Source organism: Scomber japonicus, chromosome 19, assembly GCF_027409825.1.
Source record: "Scomber japonicus isolate fScoJap1 chromosome 19, fScoJap1.pri, whole genome shotgun sequence".
Lineage (NCBI taxonomy): Eukaryota > Metazoa > Chordata > Actinopteri > Scombriformes > Scombridae > Scomber > Scomber japonicus.
In genome coordinates, this window is record NC_070596.1 from 350,001 (window position 1) to 377,504 (window position 27,504).

The 27,504-nt window shown below is 49.7% G+C and overlaps 1 protein-coding gene across 1 annotated transcript; it reads right to left on the minus strand.

The window, feature by feature from the left end:
* Window positions 1-1,553: 1,553 nt before the first annotated feature.
* adam15 (ADAM metallopeptidase domain 15) lies at window positions 1,554-25,562 on the minus strand. The gene is made up of 25 exons (XM_053339428.1): window positions 25,304-25,562; window positions 25,066-25,154; window positions 22,836-22,912; window positions 22,598-22,676; window positions 21,274-21,350; window positions 18,081-18,187; window positions 17,869-18,014; window positions 17,659-17,724; window positions 17,391-17,471; window positions 17,125-17,294; window positions 16,964-17,048; window positions 14,200-14,348; window positions 8,993-9,170; window positions 8,658-8,750; window positions 8,209-8,404; window positions 7,758-7,866; window positions 7,357-7,552; window positions 5,978-6,055; window positions 5,764-5,875; window positions 5,521-5,665; window positions 4,844-4,931; window positions 4,475-4,543; window positions 2,645-2,710; window positions 2,286-2,461; window positions 1,554-2,211 (listed from the first exon to the last, which is right to left on the minus strand). Exons 1-25 carry the CDS (start codon window positions 25,419-25,421, stop codon window positions 2,172-2,174), a joined length of 2,790 nt encoding a protein of 929 aa, XP_053195403.1. The 5' UTR covers window positions 25,422-25,562; the 3' UTR covers window positions 1,554-2,171.
* Window positions 25,563-27,504: the final 1,942 nt, after the last annotated feature.

Consider the following 27,504-nt stretch of genomic DNA (forward strand, 5'->3'; position numbering starts at 1 on the left):
ACAGAGAGGAGAGTTTTAGTGAGAGGAGTGTTTTACTAAGAGGAGTTTTATTGAGAGTTTTATTGAGAGGAGAGTTTTACTAAGAGGAGAGTTTTAGTGAGAGGAGAGTTTTACTGAGAGGAGAGTTTTACTGAGAGCTGCAGCTGATCCTGTCTACAACTTGCGGTCAACACTGTGTTTATTATTTAAGTCATAGAGCCTGGGGCTAACCCTAACCCTAACCCATGGACCGCTACCAGCAGGTTGTGTCCTGAGCCTCTTCCTGTGCTCACTTTACACACATGACTGCTGCACCCCCACAACGCCAATCATTACATTCAGTGTACAGGAGGACTGACTGAACAACCTGGAGAAGGTGGCTAGATACCCATCCATCCATCCATCTATCCATCCATCTATCTATCTATTTTAACGCATTGCAGAAAAAGAACCCAAAGCAGAAATGTAGAAAACATTTTTATTGAGGATTTTTTTCCTCGAGCAGGAAGTTAACAAAATAAAAGCATGAATACTGATCAATAAAAACATATATCTATAAATCAGGAGGGTTAGGGTTTCATCAGTGGTGACACACAGGAAGTGTGATGGAGGAGATGAAGGTCTGACCCTAACCCATCACTCATACGTAGACTTCCAGGGTTAGGGTCTGATCTGAGGCGTCAGCAGGACGAGGATCTGATGTTCCTCTCATGGTTCATTTCTTTGGCATCACGTCACAAACAGCAGGACCCAGCAACTTCCAGCAGGACCCAGCAGGACCCAGCAGCTCCCGGCAGGACCCAGCAGCTCCCAGCAGCTCCTGGCAGGACCCAGCAGGACCCAGCAGCTCCTAGCAGGACCCAGCAGCTCCTAGCAGGACCCAGCAGCTCCCAGCAGCTCCTAGCAGGACCCAGCAGCTCCTAGCAGGACCCAGCAGCTCCCAGCAGGACCCAGCAGGACCCAGCAGCTCCTGGCAGGACCCAGTAGGACCGAGCAGCTCCCGGCAGGACCGAGCAGCTCCTAGCAGGACCCAGCAGCTCCTAGCAGGACCCAGCAGCTCCCAGCAGCTCCTAGCAGGACCCAGCAGCTCCTAGCAGGACCCAGCAGGACCCAGCAGCTCCCAGCAGGACCCAGCAGGACCCAGCAGGTCCAAGCAGGACCCAGCAGGACCCAGCAGCTCCCAGCAGGACCCAGCAGCTCCCAGCAGGACCCAGCAGCTCCCAGCAGCTCCCAGCAGGACCCAGCAGCTCCTAGCAGGACCCAGCAGCTCCTAGCAGGACCCTGCAGCTCCTACCAGGACCCTGCAGGACCCAGCATGTCCCAGCAGGACCCAGCAGCTCCTAGCAGCTTCCAGCAGGACCCAGCAGGACCGAGCAGCTCCCAGCAGGACCCAGCAGCTCCTAGCAGCTCCTAGCAGGACCCAGCAGCTCCTGGCAGCTCCCAGCAAGACCCAGCAGCAGGACCGATATGATCCCACTGTGGACAGGTATGATCCCACTGTGTACAGGTATCAGCATCAGGACCGATATGATCCCACTGTGGACAGGTATGATCCTACTGTCGACAGGTATGATCCCACTGTTTAATTTCTCTATATAATACATATGCTCTATAAATATATATAAATGGTTTCATCTCTTTTATTTAAAATAATGACTTTTATCTCACAGAGTAACTACAGTGATGCTGCTTCAGCCACTGAAGAAGAAAAGGATGTAAAAATCTCAGCTGGCAACAAAACAAAGGACCCTAACCCAAAGGACTTCAGTTTGCAGGATTCATTTCACATAATGCAGATTTGATGAGAAGATGAAAAACATTCTGACGTTTATCTAAAATATAAAATACTTTCTGAGGCCTGCAGAGGGCCCAGGACCACAGTTTTGGAACCATTCTGCTTGTAAGAAAAGGCACTGAGCCCCCCCTCCCTCCAGGGGGTGCTGTATCATAGACACTTATACATGGCATCACAGGCCGAGGCTTTGAGGGTCCCCAAGTCACTGCCGAGCTGCTGCTGAGCAAGGCACTGATACTCCCACATGTAGAGTCACCGAGTTACAGCAGAGGGCTGCGGAGCCTTCATCACCATCATCTTGATCATCAGTTGTCTTGCAGGTTTCAGGCTGAACAGCTGATTCTTAAAATGTAACGTGTATGTGTATGTGTGTGTGTGTGTGTGTGTCTCCGGCTCTTTAAGGGACGGCGGGTCGAGTCGGAGGAGCAGGAGGTCGTCTGGGGACAAACAGTTCAGATTTTAATTAAAACTATTTTAATGAATTAAAAATGTTTAAAGCTTCTCTGCGTACCTGTTGGTTTTGGCGGCAGGTGCGACGGCGGCGTGCTGAGATGGTTTGGTGTTGTTGGTGTAGGGGGGCTGAGGGGGGAAGTGGGGGTGGGTCGGTGGGGCCGGGACATGGGGGTGGCTTGGCAGGGCGGGGGGGCGAGGCTTTTTGGGCACCGCTGGTTTGGGCACAGCTGGACCCTGAAGAGAGAACCATGGGGGAAAAAAAATCAACAGAAGGTTTTTGATCCTGACTGAAATCAATCAGTTTGATTATTGGAGATCAATCAGTCAGCCAATCACAATTCACCAATCAGGACTCAGAATCAGCTCAGCAGGACTTTCAGGATTAGCTACATGCTAACAGCTAGCAGGCCGGTGTACCTGTCCAGGTGAGGCAGGGTCAGGGGGGAGTGGCTTGGTGGGCGGAGCTGGTCGAATCACCAGCAGCTGGAAGGTTAGTGAGGAGGAAGAGGAGGAGGAGGAAGAGGAAGAGTTGTCTTGTTTGTTAAAGTCAACAACACGTTACCATGGAAATGAAGGCCATAAACTAATTAAATAAAATCAATGAAAAATATCTTTATGAGCTGCATGCAAACATCCATCCATGTTCTGTCTCTTATCAGTCGGTCAGGTTTCAGTCTCATCAGGCTGAGCAGTGAAACCCAGACCTCCTTCTCTCCAGCTACACTCATCAGCTCCTCCTGGATGCTGCACCTATCCACCTGATGCTGCACCCATCCGCCTAATGCTGCACCTATCTGCCTAATGCTGCACCCATCCACCTGATGCTGCACCCATCCACCTGATGCTGCACCCATCCGACTAATGCTGCACCCATCCGCCTAATGCTGCACCCATCCACCTGATGCTGCACCCATCCGCCTGATGCTGCACCCATCCGCCTGATGCACCCATCCACCTGATGCACCCATCCACCTGATGCTGCACCCATCTACCTGTCAACCTCACGCTCCATCTTACCCTCACTGTGAAGAAGACCCCCAGATACGGAAACTCCTCCGCTTGGGGCAGCAATGCCCCCCCACCCCCCAACCCTGAAGGGGCAGTCCACCTTGTTCAGATGTGGAGGTGCTGACTCTCATCCCGACCGCTTCACATTCATCTGCAAACCGTCCCAGAGCCTGTTGGAGGACTTCACCTGTAGAGTCCAACAGAACAACATCAACCGTAAAAAGCAGAAAGGTGATTCTGAGGTCCCCAAACTGAACTCTCTCCTCCCCCCGGCTGCACCTTGAGACTCCATGAAGATCACAAACAGGATCAGAGACCAGGGACAGCCCTGATGGAGCCCAACACCCACTGAGACCAGGTCTGACTTACTGCAGAGAATATGAACACAGCTCTCACAGCGGTTGTATAGGGACCCAATGGCTCGCAGCAGAGACCCCAGGTTTGTCCGGCAGCTCGCCCCCCCACCTGATCCACCTCACCCAGTTGGTGATCAGCTGACAGCTCCGCTTCTCTCTTCACCAGAGTGTCCAAGACATATGGCCGCAGGTCTGATGACACCACTACAAAGTGGATCATGGACCTTTGTCCTAAGGTGTTCTGGTAGCAGGTCCCTCCTGATGCTGGATGTTTGTTATGATCCATGGCTAGCACACAAGTCCAATAACAATACACCACTCAGATTCAGATGGGGCCATTCCTCCCAATCGCCTTCTCCAGGTTTTTCCATCATTGCCCACGTGGGCGTTGAAGTCCCCCAGCAGAACTATGGACTCAGCGGGCCGCAGCCCCTCCAGGGCCCAGAGAGTCCAAGAAGGCCAGGTACTCTGAACTGCTGTTCACTGCAGACACACAGACAGTCAGAGTCTTCCTCCCAAAAACACCAAGGAGGCGACCCTCTCTGTCTGCAGGAGAACTCCTGCTGCGCTCAGCCGGAGACTCTCAGTATCTCCACACCGCCTGGCTCCTCTCACCCTTGTGTCTCTAGAGAAGAAGAGAGTCCAGCCCCCATCCAGGAGTTTGGTTCCAGAGCCGCTGCTGTGTGTAGAGGTCAGCCCAAATATATCTAGTTGGTACCGCTCCACCTCCCACACCAGCTCCAGCTCCTCTACGCTCTACATCCCTAAAACACCCGACCCCAGACTTTACAAATACTTTGACAAATGTGAACGCATCACACACAGACTGATGACATCACAGACAGACTGATGACGTCACACACAGACTGATGACATCACTAACCTGCAGCGGGGTTTTTAAGGCAGGGTCGGGGGGGAGGGGCTTAGCGGGAGGAGCAGGTCTGTCATGAACCTGATTGGACAGAAAACAGGACGAGCGTGACGCATGCACAGGAAGTTAGCAGAAGTCAAAGGTCAGACAGGAGGTTAGCAGAGGTCAAAGGTCACAAAGGCTGATAGGAAGAAAGAAAACTTCCTGTTTCTTTCACAATAAATGTTGAAAGATAAAATTATATTGTTATACAGTATTATAATTTAATATTCACATTAATAATAAATTATAAACTATAATAATAATAATAATAATAATAATAAGCTCGTGGTTGGATTAACATTGGCGCTGGTCAGTCAGACTTTATGTTGCCATGGTTACCTGTTTGTTGGGGGGGGTCAGCGGGATGTCGGGTTGGGTCAGCTGATACCTGAGCGGGCGCACCTGCTCTTCCATCGCCAGGGTCCTGCTGATTGGACAGCACAGTATGACATCACTGAGCACAGATACTATGCTGTCAGCTGATTGGAAAGCACAGTATGACATCACTGAGCACAGACACTATGCTGTCAGCTGATTGGAAAGCACAGTATGACATCACTGAGCACAGACACTATGCTGTCAGCTGATTGGACAGCATAGTATGACATCACTGAGCACAGACACTAAGCTCATAGCTGATTGGACAGCACAGTATGACATCACTGAGCACAGACACTACGCTCATAGCTGATTGGAAAGCACAGTATGACATCACTGAGCACAGATACTATGCTGTCAGCTGATTGGACAGCACAGTATGACATCACTGAGCACAGACACTACGCTCATAGCTGATTGGAAAGCACAGTATGACATCACTGAGCACAGACACTACGCTCATAGCTGATTGGACAGCAGTACCTGGGGACGGGGGTGGGATCAAACTCCAAACCCCACATCTCACAGTGAGTCACACTGCATTGTAGGTAAGAAAAGAGGCAGAGTAAATAATATTAAAAAGTTAAAAGTAAAATAAATAAATAAAAATGACTTGAGGATCAGTCTGGATATGTTACCGGTTGTCTTGTCGTGTTTTTCCGAACGGCCTGGCAGCGCCGACACAGACACGGAACCGAGGGAACCGAAGGACGAGGAAGAGGAGGACGACAGGAAGGATGAAGAGGAAGATCACCAGCAGGGTGACTCGGACCGGATCAGACCCTGAACACAGAAATACATCATAATAAAACAATTAAAATGAAGAAATAAATAAAAATACTAATAATAATGACATTAGGGAGGAGGGTGCGTTGTCGTACCTCCAGCAGCTCGGGCCGGGCCGCTGTCCACGCTGCCTCCGTGACCCGAATACCTGCAGTCAGGAGGAGCCCAGCCCACCTCACAGTGACACTGTTTGTTACTGTTACACACCTGTAACACACACACACACACACACACACACACACACACACACACACACTGTTACACACCTGTAACACACACACACACACACACGTGTCTAAGTGAACTTACTCCGTGACCGTTGCACTTCCTGCGGCATTCGTCCACACCGAACACCGACACGTCCTCACACTTCTGGTTCAAACAGGCCTGAAACACACACACATAGTGAACTGTACTGTGTGTGTGTGTGTCTGTGTGTGTGTGTGTGTGTGTGTGTGTGTGTGTGTGTGTGTGTGTGTGTGTGTGTTTATCTAAGAAGGGGGACAAGTGCTCAGCAACAGCGGCTCCATGTCTGAGCCTTTCACCGTGGAGACAGGGGTCAAACAGGGATGCATTATTGCACCCACCCTGTTTTCTGTCTTTATTGCTGCCATACTTCACCTCATTGGCAAAGACCTCCCACAGGGAATTCCAGTACAAAACTGATGGTAGGCTCTTTAACCTTGCCAGGTTCAAAGCCAAAAGCAAGGCTAGAAACACCACCATTATGGAGCTCCAGTATGCAGATGACAACGCCATAGCAGCACACTCCGCAGAAGACCTACAGCGTATTCTGAATGTCTTTGCTAAGGCATACAGAGCCCTGGGTCTAGCTTTAAACATCAAGAAGACCCAGGTGCTATACCAACCTCCACCCAATCAGCCGTTTATTCCACCCATCATAAAAGTGGACAACACCCCTCTCGAGAATGTTGACCACTTCCCTTACCTCGGCAGTCTTCTCTCCTCCAAAGCGGACATTGACGCTGAGATCAACCACCGCCTGAGCTGTGCCAATGGAGCATATGCCAGACTCAGGAAAACGGTCTTTGAAGACCGAAATCTCAGGGTTGACACCAAGCTCCTGGTCTACAAGGCCGTGGTTCTCCCCACCTTGCTGTATGGGGTAGAATCATGGACCACCTACAGCAGGCACCTGAGAGCTCTGGAACAGCACCACCAGAGAACCTTGAGGAAGATACTGAGGATCAAATGGGAGGACAGACCAGCATCACCACCACGTCCACGATGGACCGGCCATCTCATCCGCATGGCTGACACCCGTCTCCCAAAACTAATTCTTTATTCTGAACTGGAGAGAGGTCTGCGAGCTCCAGGCGGGCAAAAGAAACGGTTCAAGGACAACATCAAGACAAACATTAAAACATAAACCTTAAAACATTCTGTATCTCATCTCCTGACTGGGAGGGTTAGGGTCCTGACTGGGAGGGTTAGGGTTCTGGCTCTGAACAGGCACCGAACAGGGCCTCTATGCCCACCTGAAGACCCACAAGTAGACGACCCCATGCAGAAGACAGTCATACTCATTTCAAGTGACCGCCGATGGTGTGTGTGTGAGTGAGTGAGTGAGTGAGTGAGTGAGTGAGTGAGTGAGTGAGTGAGTGAGTGAGTGAGTGAGTGAGTGAGTGAGTGAGTGAGTGAGTGAGTGAGTGAGTGAGTGTGCTCACCTTGCTTGGCCCGCAGGCTGTGCCCTGGGCCACGGTGGCCGGGTCGGACACGTCGTCTCCCAGGTGGAAGAAGCTTCCTCTGCAGACGAGGTCGCTGTGGTTGAAGCGGACTGTGGTGGTTAAGATCTCTGCGTTGGTGCCCAGCAGGGGGCGCTCTCTGCCGCCCTGGCACTGGATCCTCCCACAGTACACGTCACTGCAGGAGAAGAAGAGTACTGTAGTACTCTGGGTACTCTGTGTACTATGAGTGTGTACTCTGTGTACTCTGAGCGTGTAACTCTGTGTGTACTCTGAGTGTGTACTCTGTGTGTACTCTGTGTACTCTGAGCATGTACTCTGTGTGTACTCTGTGTACTCTGAGCATGTACTCTGTGTGTACTCTGTGTACTCTGTGTACTTACGAGCTGGCACAGGGGACGTAGGAGCCGTTGCTCAGCTGACCACAGTTTCCATATTTGTTTCCTTTTTTGTTGACAGACGAAAAACAAACAGCCGGAGCGCTCGTAGCGTCTGGAGGGAAAAACAGCACAGCAGGGTTAGTAAAGGGTTAGGGTACTATGTGTACTCTGGGTACTCTGGGTACTATGGAGCGCTCGTAGCGTCTGGAGGGAAAAGCTTTATTTATATAAACGTCAAATCACAGCAGGGTTGGTAAAGGGTTAGGGTACTATGGGTACTCTGTGTACTCTGGGTACTCTGAGCGTACGCTGGGTCAGTAGAGGGTCAGGGCTAGCAGCTAGTTAGCCTAACCCTCTTGCTGGTTTAGCTGGGTTAGGGTGGGGGACTTACTGGGACCCCACAGCGTCTGGCACTGGTTTAGGGTTATTAGCTGGTTTAGGGTGGGGGACTTACTGGGACCCCACAGTGTCTGGCACTGGGTGCGCATGCTGGCGCAGACCCCGCTGTAGCAGTAGGAGGCGGCGTCCTCGCAGGGCTCGCCGTTCTGCAGGAACACGTTGGGGGGGCAGTGGGCGGAGCCGCCGGTGCAGAACTCGGGGAGATCGCACTCTCCGATTGGCTCACGACACACGGAGCCGGCGGTCCGCAGCTACAAGAGGAGAAGGGTTAGTGTGTGTGTGTGTGTGTGTGTGTGTAGGTGTGTGAGTGAGTGAGTGAGTGAGTGAGTGAGTGAGTGTGTGTTACTGTGTGTGTGTTACTGTGTGTGTATGTGTGTCTGTGTGTGTGTATATGTGTGTGTGTGTGTTACTGTGTGTGTTTGTGTTACTGTTTGTGTGTCTGTTTGTGTCTGTGTCTGTGTCTGTGTCTGTGTGTGTCTGTGTCTGTGTCTGTGTGTGTGTCACCTTGCAGTCATGGCAACAGATGCCGTCAGATGAACACTGAGCTCCAGGAACCAGCTGACAGGTGGAGGCGTTACAGCAGGGGTCATCACACTCCTGACCAATCAGAGCACAGCATCATCAACAAGGAGACAGGTAGACAGACAGGTAAGCAGACAGACAGGTAGAGAGAAAAGTAGACAGAAAGGTGAGCAGATAGACAGACAGGTAGCAGACAGACAGGTAGACAGACAGGTAGAGAGAAAAGTAGACAGAAAGGTATACAGACAGGTGAGCAGACAGACAGGTAGCAGACAGGTAGCAGACAGACAGATAGGTAGCAGACAGACAGGTGTTACCTGCAGCAGTCCACAGTCACACTGCTCTCCTTTCTCCACGTACAGGTTCCCACAGCGCGGCCCCCCCAGCAGCTGGTCCGGTTGGGGCACGTTGAACAGACACATGCCCCCCCCCATCAGCAGGCTGACAGACAGGTCCTCCTCACTGCAGCTGCTGAACTGTTGCCCCGGCAACAACCTGAGGACAGAGGTCAGAGGTCAGCAGTTCAACATAACGTCACACTGAGGAAACAGAAAACTGTTGCTGAGCTGGGTCAGATGTTGTGATACTGACCCGGGTGAGATGTTAGATGTTGTGGTACTGACCCGGGTCAGATGTTAGATGTTGTGGTACTGACCCGGGTCAGATGTTAGATGTTGTGGTACCGACCCGGGTCAGATGTTGTGGTACTGACCCGGGTCAGATGTTAGATGTTGTGGTACCGACCCGGGTCAGCTGATGTGGTACTGACCCGGGTCAGATGTCAGATGTTGTGGTACCGACCCGGGTCAGATGTTAGATGTTGTGGTACCGACCCGGGTCAGATGTTAGATATTGTGGTACTGACCCGGGTCAGATGTTGTAGTACCGACCCTGGTCAGATGTTAGATGTTGTGGTACCGACCCGGGTCAGATGTTGTGGTAACCGACCCGGGTCAGATGTTGTGGTACTGACCCGGGTCAGATGTTGTGGTACCGACCCGGGTCAGATGTTGTGGTACTGACCCGGTTCAGATGTTAGATGTTGTGGTACCGACCCGGGTCAGATGTTGTGGTAACCGACCCTGATCAGATGTTAGATGTTGTGGTACCGACCCGGGTCAGATGTTAGATGTTGTGGTACCGACCCGGGTCAGATGTTAGATGTTGTGGTACCGACCCGGGTCAGATGTTGTGGTAAACGACCCGGATCAGATGTTAGATGTTGTGGTACCGACCCGGGTCAGATGTTAGATGTTGTGGTTCCGACCCGGGTCAGATGTTAGATGTTGTGGTACCGACACGGGTCAGATGTCAGATGTTGTGGTACTGACCCGGGTCAGATGTTGTGGTACTGACCCGGATCAGATGTTAGATGTTGTGGTACCGACCCGGGTCAGATGTCAGATGTCGTGGTACTGACCCGGGTCAGATGTTGTGGTACTGACCCGGGTCAGATGTTAGATGTTGTGGTACCGACCCGGGTCAGATGTCAGATGTTGTGGTACTGACCCGGGTCAGATGTTGTGGTACTGACCCGGGTCAGATGTTGTGGTACCGACCCGGGTCAGATGTTAGATGTTGTGGTACTGACCCGGGTCAGATGTTAGATGTTGTGGTACCGACCCGGGTCAGATGTCAGATGTTGTGGTACTGACCCGGGTCAGATGTTGTGGTACTGACCCGGGTCAGATGTTGTGGTACCGACCCGGGTCAGATGTTAGATGTTGTGGTACCGACTCGGGTCAGATGTCAGATGTTGTGGTACTGACCCGGGTCAGATGTTAGATGTTGTGGTACCGACCCGGGTCAGATGTCAGATGTTGTGGTACTGACCCGGGTCAGATGTTGTGATACTGACCCGGGTCAGATGTTAGATGTTGTGGTACCGACCCGGGTCAGATGTCAGATGTTGTGGTACTGACCCGGGTCAGATGTTGTGATACTGACCCGGGTCAGATGTTAGATGTTGTGGTACCGACCCGGGTCAGATGTTGTGGTACTGACCCGGGTCAGATGTTAGATGCTGTGGTACCGACCCGGGTCAGATGTTAGATATTGTGGTACTGACCCGGGTCAGATGTTGTGGTACCGACCCGGATCAGATGTTAAATGTTGTGGTACCGACCCGGGTCAGATGTCAGATGTTGTGGTACCGACCCGGATCAGATGTTAGATGTTGTGGTACCGACCCGGGTCAGATGTTGTGGTACTGACCCGGGTCAGATGTTGTGGTACCGACCCGGGTCAGATGTTAGATGTTGTGGTACCGACCCGGGTCAGATGTTAGATGTTGTGGTACCGACCCGGGTCAGATGTTGTGGTACTGACCCGGGTCAGATGTTGTGGTACTGACCCGGATCAGATGTTAGATGTTGTGGTACCGACCCGGGTCAGATGTCAGATGTTGTGGTACTGACCCGGGTCAGATGTTGTGGTACTGACCCGGGTCAGATGTTGTAGTACCGACCCTGGTCAGATGTTAGATGTTGTGGTACCGACCCGGGTCAGATGTTGTAGTACCGACCCGGGTCAGATGTTGTGGTACCGACCCGGGTCAGATGTTAGATGTTGTGGTACCGACCCGGGTCAGATGTTGTGGTACTGACCCGGGTCAGATGTTAGATGTTGTGGTACCGACCCGGGTCAGATGTTTGATGTTGTGGTACTGACCCGGGTCACAACATCTGACCCGGGTCAGATGTTAGATGTTGTGACCCTGGTCAGATGTTAGATGTTGCGGTACTGACCCGGGTCAGATGTTGCGGTACTGACCCGGGTCAGATGTTGCGGTACTGACCCAGGTCAGATGTTGCGGTACCGACCCGGGTCAGATGTTGTGGTACTGACCCAGGTCCGATGTTAGATGTTGTGGTACTGATCCGGGTCACAACATCTGACCCGGGTCAGATGTCAGATGTTGTGGTACTGACCCGGGTCAGATGTTGTAGTACCAACCCGGGTCAGATGTTGTGGTACCGACCCTGGTCAGATGTTAGATGTTGTGGTAACGACCCGGGTCAGATGTTAGATGTTGTGGTACCGACCCGGGTCAGATGTTAGATGTTGTGGTACCGACCCGGTTCAGATGTTAGATGTTGTGGTACCGACCCGGGTCAGATGTTGCGGTAAACGACCCGGATCAGATGTTAGATGTTGTGGTACCGACCCGGGTCAGATGTTAGATGTTGTGGTACCGACCCGGGTCAGATGTTAGATGTTGTGGTACCGACACGGGTCAGATGTCAGATTTTGTGGTACTGACCCGGGTCAGATGTTGTGGTACTGACCCGGATCAGATGTTAGATGTTGTGGTACCGACCCGGGTCAGATGTCAGATGTTGTGGTACTGACCCGGGTCAGATGTTAGATGTTGTGGTACCGACCCGGGTCAGATGTCAGATGTTGTGGTACTGACCCGGGTCAGATGTTGTGGTACTGACCCGGGTCAGATGTTGTGGTACTGACCCGGGTCAGATGTTAGATGTTGTGGTACCGACCCGGGTCAGATGTTAGATGTTGTGGTACCGACCCGGGTCAGATGTCAGATGTTGTGGTACTGACCCGGGTCAGATGTTAGATGTTGTGGTACCGACCCGGGTCAGATGTCAGATGTTGTGGTACTGACCCGGGTCAGATGTTGTGGTGCTGACCCGGGTCAGATGTTGTGGTACCGACCCGGGTCAGATGTTAGATGTTGTGGTACCGACTCGGGTCAGATGTCAGATGTTGTGGTACTGACCCGGGTCAGATGTTAGATGTTGTGGTACCGACCCGGGTCAGATGTCAGATGTTGTGGTACTGACCCGGGTCAGATGTTGTGATACTGACCCGGGTCAGATGTTAGATGTTGTGGTACTGACCCGGGTCAGATGTTAGATGTTGTGGTACCGACCCGGGTCAGATGTCAGATGTTGTGGTACTGACCCGGGTCAGATGTTGTGGTACTGACCCGGGTCAGATGTTGTGGTACCGACCCGGGTCAGATGTTAGATGTTGTGGTACTGACCCGGGTCAGATGTTAGATGTTGTGGTACCGACCCGGGTCAGATGTCAGATGTTGTGGTACTGACCCGGGTCAGATGTTGTGGTGCTGACCCGGGTCAGATGTTGTGGTACCGACCCGGGTCAGATGTTAGATGTTGTGGTACCGACTCGGGTCAGATGTCAGATGTTGTGGTACTGACCCGGGTCAGATGTTAGATGTTGTGGTACCGACCCGGGTCAGATGTGGTACTGACCCGGGTCAGATGTTAGATGTTGTGGTACCGACCCGGGTCAGATGTTAGATGTTGTGGTACCGACCCGGGTCAGATGTTGTGGTACTGACCCGGGTCAGATGTTGTGGTACTGACCCGGGTCAGATGTTGTGGTACTGACCCGGGTCAGATGTTGTGGTACTGACCCGGATCAGATGTTAGATGTTGTGGTACCGACCCGGGTCAGATGTCAGATGTTGTGGTACTGACCCGGGTCAGATGTTGTGGTACTGACCCGGATCAGATGTTAGATGTTGTGGTACCGACCCGGGTCAGATGTCAGATGTTGTGGTACTGACCCGGGTCAGATGTTGTGGTACTGACCCGGGTCAGATGTTGTAGTACCGACCCTGGTCAGATGTTAGATGTTGTGGTACCGACCCGGGTCAGATGTTGTAGTACCGACCCGGGTCAGATGTTGTGGTACCGACCCGGGTCAGATGTTAGATGTTGTGGTACCGACCCGGGTCAGATGTTGTGGTACTGACCCAGGTCAGATGTTAGATGTTGTGGTACCGACCCGGGTCAGATGTTTGATGTTGTGGTACCGACCCGGGTCAGATGTTGTAGTACCGACCCGGGTCAGATGTTGTGGTACCGACCCGGGTCAGATGTTAGATGTTGTGGTACCGACCCGGGTCAGATGTTGTGGTACTGACCCAGGTCAGATGTTAGATGTTGTGGTACCGACCCGGGTCAGATGTTTGATGTTGTGGTACTGACCCGGGTCACAACATCTGACCCGGGTCAGATGTTAGATGTTGTGACCCTGGTCAGATGTTAGATGTTGCGGTACTGACCCGGGTCAGATGTTGCGGTACTGACCCGGGTCAGATGTTGCGGTACTGACCCAGGTCCGATGTTAGATGTTGTGGTACTGATCCGGGTCACAACATCTGACCCGGGTCAGATGTCAGATGTTGTGGTACTGACCCGGGTCAGATGTTGTAGTACCAACCCGGGTCAGATGTTGTGGTACCGACCCTGGTCAGATGTTAGATGTTGTGGTAACGACCCGGGTCAGATGTTAGATGTTGTGGTACTGACCCGGGTCAGATGTTAGATGTTGTGGTACTGACCCGGGTCAGATGTTGTGGTACTGACCCGGATCAGATGTTAGATGTTGTGGTACCGACCCGGGTCAGATGTTGTAGTACCGACCCGGGTCAGATGTTGTGGTACTGACCCGGGTCAGATGTTAGATGTTGTGGTACCGACCCGGGTCAGATGTTGTAGTACCGACCCGGGTCAGATTTTGTGGTACTGACCCGGTTGAGGGCTCCATGATGCAGCCTCCGAGCCGCGGGTCGTTCTGGCAGGAGCAGCGGCGCTCGGCGGTGTCGTGGGTCATCCCGAGGTTGTGACCGAGCTCGTGAGCGACGGTGGAGGCCACGCCCAGAACGCTGACCAGGTGATCCTGACAGGAAGAGGAAGTTAATGACCAGGTGATCCTGACAGGAAAAGGAAATTAATGACCAGGTGATCCTGACAGGAAAAGGAAGTTAATGACCAGGTGATCCTGACAGGAAGAGGAAGTTAATGACCAGGTGATCCTGACAGGAAGAGGAAGTTAATGAAATGAATCAGTTTATTGATCATCAATCAGTTTCAGCTGCTTTGGGTCAAATGAAAGTGACAACAGGTGCAATGGAGAAAAAAGCCAAAAGACCCCCCCCCCCCGAGGCAGGCGGGAGCATGAGGACACCCCCCCCCCATCTCCAGGCAGGCGGGGGCATGAGGACACCCCCCCCACCCACAGGCAGACGGGAGCACGTGGAAACCACCCCCCCTTCCCCCCCCAGGCAGGCAGGGGCATGGGGGCTCTCTAACAGATGAGAGCAGCTTCACACTGAGCACATGTGATAGGTGTGTGTGCGTCTCCAGGTGTTTCCAGGTGTCTCCAAGTGTTTCCAAGTGTTTCCAGGTGTCTCCAAGTGTTTCCAGGTGTCTCCAGGTGTTTCCAGGTGCCTCCCAGTGTATCCCAGTGTCTCCAGGTATCGACAGGTGTCTCCAGGTATCGACAGGTGTTTACAGGTATCTCCAGGTGTCTCCAAGTGTTTCCAGGTGTCTCCAGGTGTCTCCCAGTGTATCCCAGTGTCTCCAGGTGTCTCCAGGTGTCTCCAGGTATCGACAGGTGTCTCCAAGTGTTTCCAGGTGTCTCCAGGTGTCTCCAAGTGTTTCCAGGTGTCTCCCAGTGTATCCCAGTGTCTCCAGGTATCGACAGGTGTCTCCAGGTATCGACAGGTATCTCCAGGTGTCTCCAGGTGTTTCCAGGTGTCTCCAGGTATCTCCAGGTGTCTCCAGGTATCGACAGGTGTCTCCAGGTGTTTCCAGGTGTCTCCAGGTATCTCCAGGTGTCTCCAGGTATCGACAGGTGTCTCCAGGTGTTTCCAGGTGTCTCCAGGTATCGACAGGTGTCTCCAGGTGTCTCCAAGTGTTTCCAGGTGTCTCCAGGTGTTTCCAGGTGCCTCCCAGTGTATCCCAGTGTCTCCAGGTATCGACAGGTGTTTACAGGTATCTCCAGGTGTTTACAGGTATCTCCAGGTGTCTCCCAGTGTCTCCAGGTATCGACAGGTATCTCCAGGTGTCTCCAAGTGTTTCCAGGTATCTCCAGGTGTCTCCAGGTATCTCCAGGTATCTCCAGGTGTCTCCAGGTATCTCCAGGTGTCTCCAGGTGTCTCCAGGTATCTCCAGGTGTCTCCAGGTATCTCCAGGTGTCTCCAGGTGTCTCCAGGTATCGACAGGTATTTCCAGGTGTCTCCAGGTATCGACAGGTGTTTCCAGGTGTTTCCAGGTGTTTCCAGGTGTCTCCAGGTGTCTCCAGGTATCGACAGGTGTCTCTCCAGGGTTCGACAGGTGTCTCTCCAGGGTTCGACAGGTATTTCCAGGTGTTTCCAGGTGTCTCCAGGTATCGACAGGTGTTTACAGGTATTTCCAGGTGTCTCCAGGTATGGACAGGTATTTCAGGTGTCTCCAGGTATCGACAGGTATTTCCAGGTGTTTCCAGGTGTCTCCAGGTGTCTCCAGGTACCGACAGGTGTCTCCAGGGTTCGACAGTGTTGGAATTATTGTATATAAGTTATCCCATACCCCTTTCTATAATCGCTAACCTTTATAGTCTACAAGCATGCTGTTTTAAAGTTGTTTTTCAGGACTTGTGACCCTGCTCAGGAAGTCTCCGAAGTGTGTGTGATCACCATTGATCAACTTGTGACCTGATCAGGAAATACCACCATTGATAAAATTGTGACTCTGATCAGAAAATCTTTAAAGTATGTCTGACCGATTTGTGACCCCCAACCTTTAGTAGTAACACTATGTAAATTAGGGACTCCCTGAAACCAATAAAAAGAAAGGGTTCGGCAAGGTTTGCTCAGAACGGGTTGGAGATTGAAACTGAGCAGATCTCTGGCGTTCTCCTTGCAAGTAGAAACTCTAATCCTGTTGTCTTGTCTTCTTTGTTTGATTATTTAAGCGTTTTAGGTTGCCTGAACCTGACAGACAGGTATTTCCAGGTGTTTCCAAGTGTTTCCAGGTGTCTCCAGGTATCGACAGGTGTCTCCAGGGTTCGACAGGTATTTCCAGGTGTTTCCAGGTGTCTCCAGGTATTTCCAGGTGTCTCCAGGTATTTCCAGGTGTCTCCAGGTATCGACAGGTGTCTCCAGGTATCTCCAGGTATTTCCAGGTGCCTCCAGGTGTCTCAAGGTATCGACAGGTGTCTCCAGGGTTCGACAGGTATTTCCAGGTGTTTCCAGGTGTCTCCAGGTATTTCCAGGTGTCTCCAGGTATCGACAGGTGTCTCCAGGTATCGACAGGTATTTCCAGGTGTCTCCAGGTGTCTCCAGGTTTCTCCAGGTGTCTCCAGGGTTCTCCAGGTGTCTCCAGGGTTCTCCAGGTATCGACAGGTGTCTCCAGGGTTCTCCAGGTGTCTCCAGGTATCTCCAGGTGTCTTCAGGGTTCTCCAGGTGTCTCCAGGTATCTCCAGGTGTCTTCAGGTGTCTCCAAGTGTTACAGAGCACAGGTAATACTCACCACGTTGACCCCCCCTGAGCGGTCTCTGGAGCACATGGAGGACTGCGACGCCATCCCCACCGTGGTGCCGTCGAACGCTCCGCCCCTGAAACACACAGCACAGGGTTACTGAGGCAGCACAGAGACGACAGCTGATTGGTCGCTGTGGTGTGATGTCATACATGACGAGCTGGGCATTGTCATGGCGAAGGCGCGGCAGCAGCTCACGGCTCCTCCACTGCAGGAAGTTGTTGAGGGTGTCGGTCGGACTCTTCTCCACCCGGATTTTATCGCGGTCGCTCCAGATCTCCAAACCGGTCAGCGCCACGCGCACGTTCAGCGGCCGGTAGAACTGCAATGACAAGCAGAGGCTCGGTCAGGCTGTCCTGTTACCACGGTGACAGCATTCCCGTTACCATGGTGACAGCAGCCGAGAGGTCAGGCTCACCCAGTCCACCTGATTGGCCACATCCAGCATGCGGTAGATGATGGTCTCATTGTTCCTGTTGTTCTTCTGATAGTTGAGAAACTGTGAGGAGATTCATATTTATTAATATAGTTACATACAAATACATTTATATTTATTCATATATTTATTAATATATTTATAAGGGCTGTGAATCAATTAAAATATTTAATCTCTATTAATTATCACATTAACTTTGACAGCAGGTCTGTGCTGCCCCCTGCTGACAGGAGCAGGAACTGCAGCTCACCTCCTGATGATCGGCCACCAGAACCAGCTCGATGTACTTCCTCTCAGACAGGATGTCCCGCCTCCTCTGCACACAGGGAGACAGGTCAGAGGTCACACATACTGTTTGTGTTTGACATAGATTATTGATCGGCAGAGTTCGGGGCATGTCTTCTTTTCTATAAAATATCTATTGATGGGAGTTAATCCTTTTATTGATCAGCAGTCTCACCCTGTGTGTGTGTGTGGAGCTGTGGAGGGGGGGGATGCTGCTGTGAGAGACCCCACAGCCCCCCCCTCCGTTACTCTCCAGGGAGCTGCTGGAGTACAGCAGGTGGACTCCTCCTCCTCCTCCTCCTCCTCCTCCTCCTCCTCCTCCTCCTCCTCCTCCTCCTCCTCCTCCTCCTCCTTCTCCTCCTCCTCCTCCTCCTCCGCTCCCTCCACTTCCTGCCCCCCCCTCGCCCTCCTCCTCGTCCTCCTGGTGGGGGGGCTGCTCATCCTCCTGCGGCTGCAGCTCGAAGCTCAGCGTGGAGTTGATGGTGATGACTCCGCTGAGAGAGGAAATAGGGATGGATAAAGGTTGGGGTTAGTTACTGGATGGATAACAGGGGGATCTGATTGGCCCCCCCGTGCCCCCCCCCCCCCCCCCCAATTTTCATTGGCTCTTTGTGTTGTTTGTTGGAAATTTACATGACTGAAACTCCGATGTCCGAGGCTCCTGAATGCACCAAAGACGTCACTTTGATCTTCGGTGCATTTGGTTTGGGTTTGAAGGGAAGCTCTGACCCCAACCCTGACCCTAACCCTAACCCCTAACCCTAACCCACCTCTGAGGTAAGAAGACTGTTTTAGTTTGAACTGCATGAATTTAACACCTGTGCAAACTTGCCTCCGTTTGCATGGAAAATATTTGTGTGGTTTGAGGAATAAAGATAAACAAATGAATTCATACGTGAGACTAAATGAGCAGATAGACCGAAACTTCATTGGCCTTCTGGTCATTTTTCTTAACCCTCCTGTCGTCCTCTTGGGTCAAATTGACCCCATCTCTTTTGACTGTTCCTTCTTTCCTTAATTTTTCCTTCCTTCTTCCCCTCCTCCCCTCTTTCTTTGCTCCCTCCTCCTTCCATCCTTCCTTCCTTCCTCCTTTCCTCCCTCCCTTCCTCCTTTCTGCCCTCCTTACTCCTTTCTTTCCTTCCTTCCTCTTTTCATCCTTCTCTCCTAAATTCCTTCCTCTTTTGTCCTTCCTCCTTTCCTTCCTTCCTTCCTCCTTTCCTCCTTACTCCTTTCCTTCCTCCCTTCCTCTTTTCCTTCCTTCCTTCCTCTTTTCCTCCTTACTCCTTTCCTTCCTTCTGTCCTTCTTTGACCTGAGCACAACAGAAGGGTTAAGATACTGGGAGACACCAAGTTTGGGATATGCTGCCATCTCCCATCACTGGACTCAGCCAGAGCTGTTGACCTCATTGAGGCACAACAGGACACATTGGAGCAACACAGAGATGAAGTGTTTTTTGGGGAGCTGTGGGCATTAGTACTAGACAGCCAAAGGTCAGGGTTAGGGTTAGGTTATTATTATTGATCAGAGAAACGCTGGTAAAGAGTGAAGGGGATTCATTTTAATACTATTCAGTCACATATTTTAACTAATATATTAATTAATTTTAAATTGAATAACACAACTACGACTTGGATTTTAGTCTATATCTCGTCCTCAGTACGTCAGACTTGACAATAAACAGGCAATGACCTCACCTACAACTGAGAGGTTGAATCATTCGTCAGCTGGTGTGATGCAAACTTTATTAAACTGAATGTGGGAAAGACAAAATAATGAATTATTGATTTCAGAAGGAAGAGCATCTTTCTCTCCAGGGTCAGAGTTCAGGGTCAACAGGCTGAGGGAACTGAGAATGTTCTCCATGTGTTCTATCAGGGAACATTTACTGGTGTTCTCTTCTATGCTGTTCAACAAGCTGATAAGTAAAGCTGCTCTGTGATCGACTCACTAGAACGTCCTTCACATGAAAAAGCTCCTTCAGTGACGTGGTGCCTCAGTGCTCTACTGAAGCTCAGTCACAACACTTTTAGTTGTTGCTTTGGGGTTAGGGTCAAGGGTTAGGGTTAGGGTCAAGGGTCAAGGTTCAAAGCTGAAGATCCTGTTTCTGATGTGTTTATTTATTCTGTGTTGTTGTATGTATACATGTTTTAGAGGGTTAATAAAGATTCTCTACTCTAAAAGGTCTCAGTGGTGGACTGAGGTTTAAGGTCTTTGCACGTGAGTGGATAAATAAATCCAGTAATCCTGCAGTGGGGTCAAAGGTCGCTCACACTATTAATCCAGCTCAGTTTAACCTGCAGAGGAACGCCGAGTCGTCACTCTGCTGCTCTGACGTAAAGACCCGAACCCAGTAAATCTGGATCAGGAGGTTTCTGCTGCAGATCTTCATCCAACATAACTAACCCTGCAGCTCTCCTCCCAGAGAGTCACAACCCTAAAGCCCAATTTCCACTGGGTCTGTCACCGGAGCTGATAGGTACCACTATAATCAATGAGAGTGTCTCCACTGGGAGCGTCTCAGCAGCGTGTCAGCAACGTCCCAGCAGAGGCTCTCCGCGCCGCAGTGCTATCAACACGCAGCATTTCTATTTTCTGTTTGTAACTCGCGACAAGCTCAACAGAGCAGATCGCACCAGACAGGAAGTCAGACACTGAATCGGCATAATAAAACTTCCATCTTTCAAAATAAAACAACCCGTGCAGCCTCCCGATCGTATTTCAGCAACAAACAGGAATAAACCAGACAGATAAAGACTCCATCTAGCTACGTAGCTACTGACACATGACATCAGCACAAACATCTAAGAAAATTACCAAATCAACCAAAATTGAGCAACTTAACAAAACCGGGCCGTTTAGTTGTGCTGCTACTACAGTAATTACGGTACACTAGCCACTACAGTAATTACGGTAGACTAGCTACTACAGTAATTACAGTAGACCAGCTACTACAGTAATTACGGTAGACTAGCCACTACAGTAATTACGGTAGACTAGCTACTACAGTAATTACGGTAGACTAGCTACTACAGTAATTACTGTAGACTAGCTACTACAGTAATTACAGTAGACTAGCTACTACAGTAATTACGGTAGACTAGCCACTACAGTAATTACGATAGACTAGCCACTACAGTAATTACGGTAGACTAGCCACTACAGTAATTACTGTAGACTAGCTACTACAGTAATTACGGTAGACTAGCTACTACAGTAATTACTGTAGACTAGCTACTACAGTAATTACGGTAGACTAGCCACTACAGTAATTACGGTAGACTAGCTACTACAGTAATTATGGTAGACTAAAGGCTGTAATTCGGATTTGATTGGGCTGCCGTAATTACTGTATTAACAGTGCAACGTCATTTTGAAAGGCAGATTTCTCTTCCAGAACTCCGCTGCTGTAACGCTCCCGGTGTGAGTCGACGCCGGGCAGAGGACAGAGCTAAACCGTAGCGCAGCTGTTCCGCGCCGCTGACGTACCCGGTGGAAATCCCCAGTCCCCCTTACAGATGAGACCTGCTGAGAGGTCACATGACTGCCAGGTTATTATGGGCTGTGATGAAGATGACTGACCGGAGTCCGGAGCAGGTGCTGACTGCCACTCTGGACTGAGGGAACCCTCGAACGCTGCCGTGGTAATAACAGTGAGTCTGGAAACACACAAACACAACATCTGGAAACACACAAACACAACATCTGGAAACACACAAACACGCCATCTGGAAACACACAAACACGACATCTGGAAACACACAAACACGACATCTGGAAACACACAAACACGACATCTAGAAACACACAAACACGACATCTGGAAACACACAAACACAACATCTGGAAACACACAAACACGACATCTAGAAACACACAAACACGACATCTAGAAACACACAAACACAACATCTGGAAACACACAAACACAACATCTGGAAACACACAAACACAACATCTGGAAACACATAAACACAACATCTGGAAACACACAAACACGACATCTAGAAACACACAAACACAACATCTGGAAACACACAAACACAACATCTGGAAACACACAAACACGACATCTGGAAACACACAAACACGACATCTGGAAACACACAAACACACAAACACACCATCTGGAAACACACAAACACAACATCTGGAAACACACAAACACGTCATCTGGAAACACACAAACACGACATCTGGAAACACACAAACACGACATCTGGAAACACACAAACACAACATCTGGAAACACACAAACACGACATCTGGAAACACACAAACACGACATCTAGAAACACACAAACACGACATCTGGAAACACACAAACACAACATCTGGAAACACACAAACACGACATCTGGAAACACACAAACACGACATCTGGAAACACACAAACACAACATCTGGAAACACACAAACACAACATCTGGAAACACACAAACACGACATCTAGAAACACACAAACACGACATCTGGAAACACACAAACACAACATCTGGAAACACACAAACACGACATCTGGAAACACACAAACACGACATCTGGAAACACACAAACACAACATCTGGAAACACAAACACAACATCTAGAAACACACAAACACAACATCTGGAAACACACAAACACAACATCTGGAAACACACAAACACAACATCTGGAAACACACAAACACGACATCTGGAAACACACAAACACGACATCTGGAAACACACAAACACAACATCTGGAAACACACAAACACACTAACACACCATCTGGAAACACACAAACACAACATCTGGAAACACACAAACAACATCTGGAAACACAAACACAACATCTGGAAACACAAACACAACATCTGGAAACACACAAACACGACATCTGGAAACACTAGAAACATCTGGCGGTGCATTCACTGACTCACCACAGCATGGGCCATCACAGACACTCCGGTGCCGTTGGGCAGGTAGTAGAAGACGTTGGGCGGTTTGGGCAGCAGGTCGCTGACAGAGACACAACATGAGGAACTTTACAGGAACTTTACTGGAACGTTACAGGAACTTTACTGGAACTTTACAGGAACTTTACTGGAACGTTACAGGAACTTTGCTGGAACTTTACTACAACTTTACTGGAACTTTACAGACTGGTGTTCTACTCACTGGTTCTTCTCCAGGTCCAACAAGAACAGACGTCCTCCCACCTCCAGACCACACTGCAGCCGGTCCGGGTGTCCATCCTGAAAACACACAAGAACACTTTATTTCCTTTATTTCCTGAACGCAACATCGTCTGACTGATCAATATTCTCATCATTTCATCAGCAGATAACAAAGTGTTGTTCTCACAAACAGCAGAGGTCCTCAACAGGACCCACTCTGGTGCCGGTAACAGCACCAGGGTAATGGACAGGCTGCAATCAGGTCATCAGGGAACGATTCTGGACTCAAATGAGGTCAGGAGGATTGATTCTGGACTCAAATGAGGTCAGGAGGATTGATTCTGGACTCAAATGAGGTCAGGAGGACTGATTCTGGACTCAAATGAGGTCAGGAGGATTGATTCTGGACCCATATGAGGTCAGGAGGACAGATTCTGGACCCATATGAGGTTAGGAGGTCTGATTCTGGACTCAAATGAGGTCAGGAGGATGGCAGCTGGACCCAAATGAGGTCAGGAGGACTGATTCTGGACTCAAATGAGGTCAGGAGGACTGATTCTGGACCCAAATGAGGTCAGGAGGACCGATTCTGGACCCATATGAGGTCAGGAGGACCGATTCTGGACCCATATGAGGTCAGGAGGACCGATTCTGGACCCAAATGAAGTCAGGAGGACTGATTCTGGACCCAAATGAGGTCAGGAGGACTGATTCTGGACCCAAATGAGGTCAGGAGGACCGATTCTGGACCCAAATGAGGTCAGGAGGACCGATTCTGGACTCAAATGAGGTCAGGAGGACGGCAGCTGGACCCAAATGAGGTCAGGAGGACTGATTCTGGACTCAAATGAGGTTAGGAGGACTGAGTCTGGACCCAAATGAGGTCAGGAGGACTGATTCTGGACCCAAATGAGGTCAGGAGGACCGATTCTGGACCAATATAAGGTCAGGAGGACAGATTCTGGACCCAAATGAGGTCAGGAGGACAGATTCTGGACCCAAATGAGGTCAGGAGGACCGATTCTGGACCCATATGAGGTCAGGAGGACTGATTCTGGACCCAAATGAGGTCAGGAGGACCGATTCTGGACCCAAATGAGGTCAGGAGGACTGATTCTGGACCCAAGAAGGATTATTGCTCAATCACTGATGCTTTGAGCGATTAATCCCGGCCAGATTAAACATTCCACTCCCGCCACACTAGACCAGCAGCAGTTTGCCTACGGGGCAATTAACCCTACCCCTAACCCTACGGGGCAATTAGGTCAACAGAAGATGCAAAGTGTGCTGCCCTCCACACTAAACTAGAACGTCCTGACACGTGTCAAAGGTTCCTCCATTGTAGATCTATCTCTCTATCCATCCATCCATCCATCCATCCATCCATCCATCTATTCATCTTTGCAGGACTAATAAAGTTTGAAAAGAGCAGAATTCCCCTCTGGGGTGTGTTAGTTTTCTCCACCCTGTCGTTGTGTTAGGGGTGGGGTCAGGTCATTGTGCAGCAGGATGGGGGGGGGGGGGTGAGTCAGATGGGTGTTACTTCCTTTATTTCTTATCTTCAGCTTCTGTGAAAACGTTTCTCTGCAGTTTAATGTTCAAAAAAACCCCAAACAGAAAAACACCAGAAACAAGCAGATATTCTCCCGCTGACCACCCTCCCCCGTGATGAGGTCATGTCTGTCGTCCAGCAGCCAGATGAAGTCACGCTGGTGGAGTCTGTTTTATATTCTACAGTCCTGACTCAGAGTCTCTATAAAAGCATTAAACAGGATCAATAACCCTAACCCTAACTGCACTCCATTCATTCATTACAACAGGAAATGATGTCAGACCTTCTGTCAGCTGCACAGGAATTGCCCGTCCTCTAACGCCGCCCCCCCCCCCCCCCAACTCAGGAAGCTCCTGGTGACACTTCCTTCCTGTCTGTTATTCCACAGAAAGTTTCAGCCTGAAGCATGAAGTCATTTTATCCCCCTAACCCTGCATATATAACTCTATATGTCACTAATCAATAAGCTGACCCTAACCCTATCTATACTGTAGGTGTGAGTGTGTGTATGTATGTATGTGTGTGTGTGTGTGTCTGTATGTATGTGTGTGTGTGTCTGTATGTATGTATGTATGTATGTGTGTGTGTATGTGTCTGTATGTATGTGTGTGAGTGTCTGTATGTATGTGTGTATGTGTGTGTGTATGTGTGTGTGTGTGTGTGTGTGTGTGTGTCCCACCTGCAGAGCGTCAGTCAGGCTTCTCCTCTGACCGTCCACCAGGATGAAGGGTCGAGTCTCCAGCAGGACGAGACGCTGCCGCTCCGAACCTGCGGAGGTTAAACACAAGAGCCGCTGATACTGTTAATATATAAATATATAAATATATGAACTATGTGAACATGTGAAAGTTAACGTCATATAAACATACTGACAGTGACTGTTATGTGCAGTCGGTAACCGGGAACTGTAAAGTTACCTGTCGGTCCATCCTGCGGTGCGTTCAGGGACCTGCTGGCCGTGAACGCAGCCCGGTGGCTGAGCATCAGCAGCACCAACAGTCCGGTAGCTCCGCTCATCGTCTCTGTGTCTCCCATTACCGGCAATAGGTCCTAACCCTAACCCCGTTACCTCAGCATACCGGTAACGTTCAGAGACAGGAGCTGCTCTCCTGGTTTACGGTCTGGTATCTGCCGTTAGCTCCGTCGGCCTGAGAGCAGCTCATTACCGGAGGACACCGGACCCGTTTATACCGACAACTAACGGTGACGTCTTCGCTCAGTGAGCGAGGACACCGGAAACACGGTATTTCAGCCTTCAAAATAAAGGTCAGATAACATGTGTCAAGTTCATGAAAGTAAAGCATCATCATGTGTGTGTGTGTTTGTGTGTTTGTGTGTGTGTGTGTGTGTGGGGGGGGTGTTCTCCCACTCTGAGTCTGGTTCTGAGGGTTCTTCCTGTTAAAAGATGTTCTCCCACTCTGAGTCTGGTTCTGAGGGTTCTTCCTGTTAAAAGATGTTCTCCCACTCTGAGTCTGGTTCTGAGGGTTCTTCCTGTTAAAAGATGTTCTCCCACTCTGAGTCTGGTTCTGAGGGTTCTTCCTGTTAAAAGATGTTCTCCCACTCTGAGTCTGGTTCTGAGGGTTCTTCCTGTTAAAAGATGTTCTCCCACTCTGAGTCTGGTTCTGAGGGTTCTTCCTGTTAAAAGATGTTCTCCCACTCTGAGTCTGGTTCTAAGGGTTCTTCCTGTTAAAAGATGTTCTCCCACTCTGAGTCTGGTTCTGAGGGTTCTTCCTGTTAAAAGATGTTCTCCCACTCTGAGTCTGGTTCTGAGGGTTCTTCCTGTTAAAAGATGTTCTCCCACTCTGAGTCTGGTTCTGAGGGTTCTTCCTGTTAAAGAGAGTTTTTTCTCTCCACTGTCACCAAGTGCTGCTCATGTGGGAATGTTGAGTCTCTTTAAATGAAACCTGAAGAGTTCGGTTTAGACCTGCTCTATGTGGAAAGAGCCTTCACGTGACTTAAATAAAGATTGATTGATTTATGGTTTAATTCCATGAAAATGTATTTTAAATTCTCTTTTATTGTGGAAAGTACTAACCGGATGTAGCATTTCCGCATGTGATTAACAGTCACACAGGCACGAACAGCATTTCCCAGTTGGATTTAACTACTTCCTGTCTGATCAGCTGCTGCTCATAATCAGTTCATATATTTCCAATCAGGATATTCACATGAAATCCTCACCTTTATTTTTATTTATTATTATATTTATGTGTGATTTTATTGTATATTAATAACTGTGCAGCACTTTGTTTCAACTGAGGTTATTTTTAAATGACATGACTTGAGTTTAAACTGAATAAATGAAACATAGGAATGGAGAAATAAAGTTCTGTGTAATGAAGTGGAAACAGGAGTTAGACAGTAACTCTAGCTGCTGGGTTAGTTCACTGATGGAACTTACAGGTGTGCATGTAAAGGGTTAGGGTACCTGGAGGATTACAGGTGTGCATGTAAAGGGTTAGGGTACCTGGAGGGTTACAGGTGGGAGGAGTCACAGCAGCTGACTGAAGTCAAACTGTGAATGAAACTGCAGAGGGTTAGGGTGAGCTGAGCTGCATATATCTAATCTGATCATGTGATCACACACACACACACACACATACACACACACACACACACACACTCGTGTGTAAAACTGATTTTAGAGCAGATTAATCTAAGAGGATTAAAGCAGCGCTGACGGGCTGACGGTTGCAGGTGAGAGATTCAGACTGAGAGAGATAATGAGGATAATGATGAATGGATGAATGAATGAATGGATGAATGGATGGATGAATGAATGAATGATGAATGGATGAATGGATGAATGAATGAATCAATGGATGAATGAATGAATGAGTGAATGAATGAGTGAATGAATGGATGGATGGATGGATGAATGAATGAATGAGTGAATGAATGAATGAATGGATGAATGAATGGATGAATGATGAATGGATGAATGAATGGATGAATGAATGAATGAATGGATGAATGAATGAATGGGTGAATGAATGAGTGAATGAATGGATGGATGGATGGATGGATGAATGAATGAATGAATGAGTGAATGGATGAATGAATGAGTGAATGAATGGATGGATGGATGGATAAATATATATCCACATTACATTAGTGT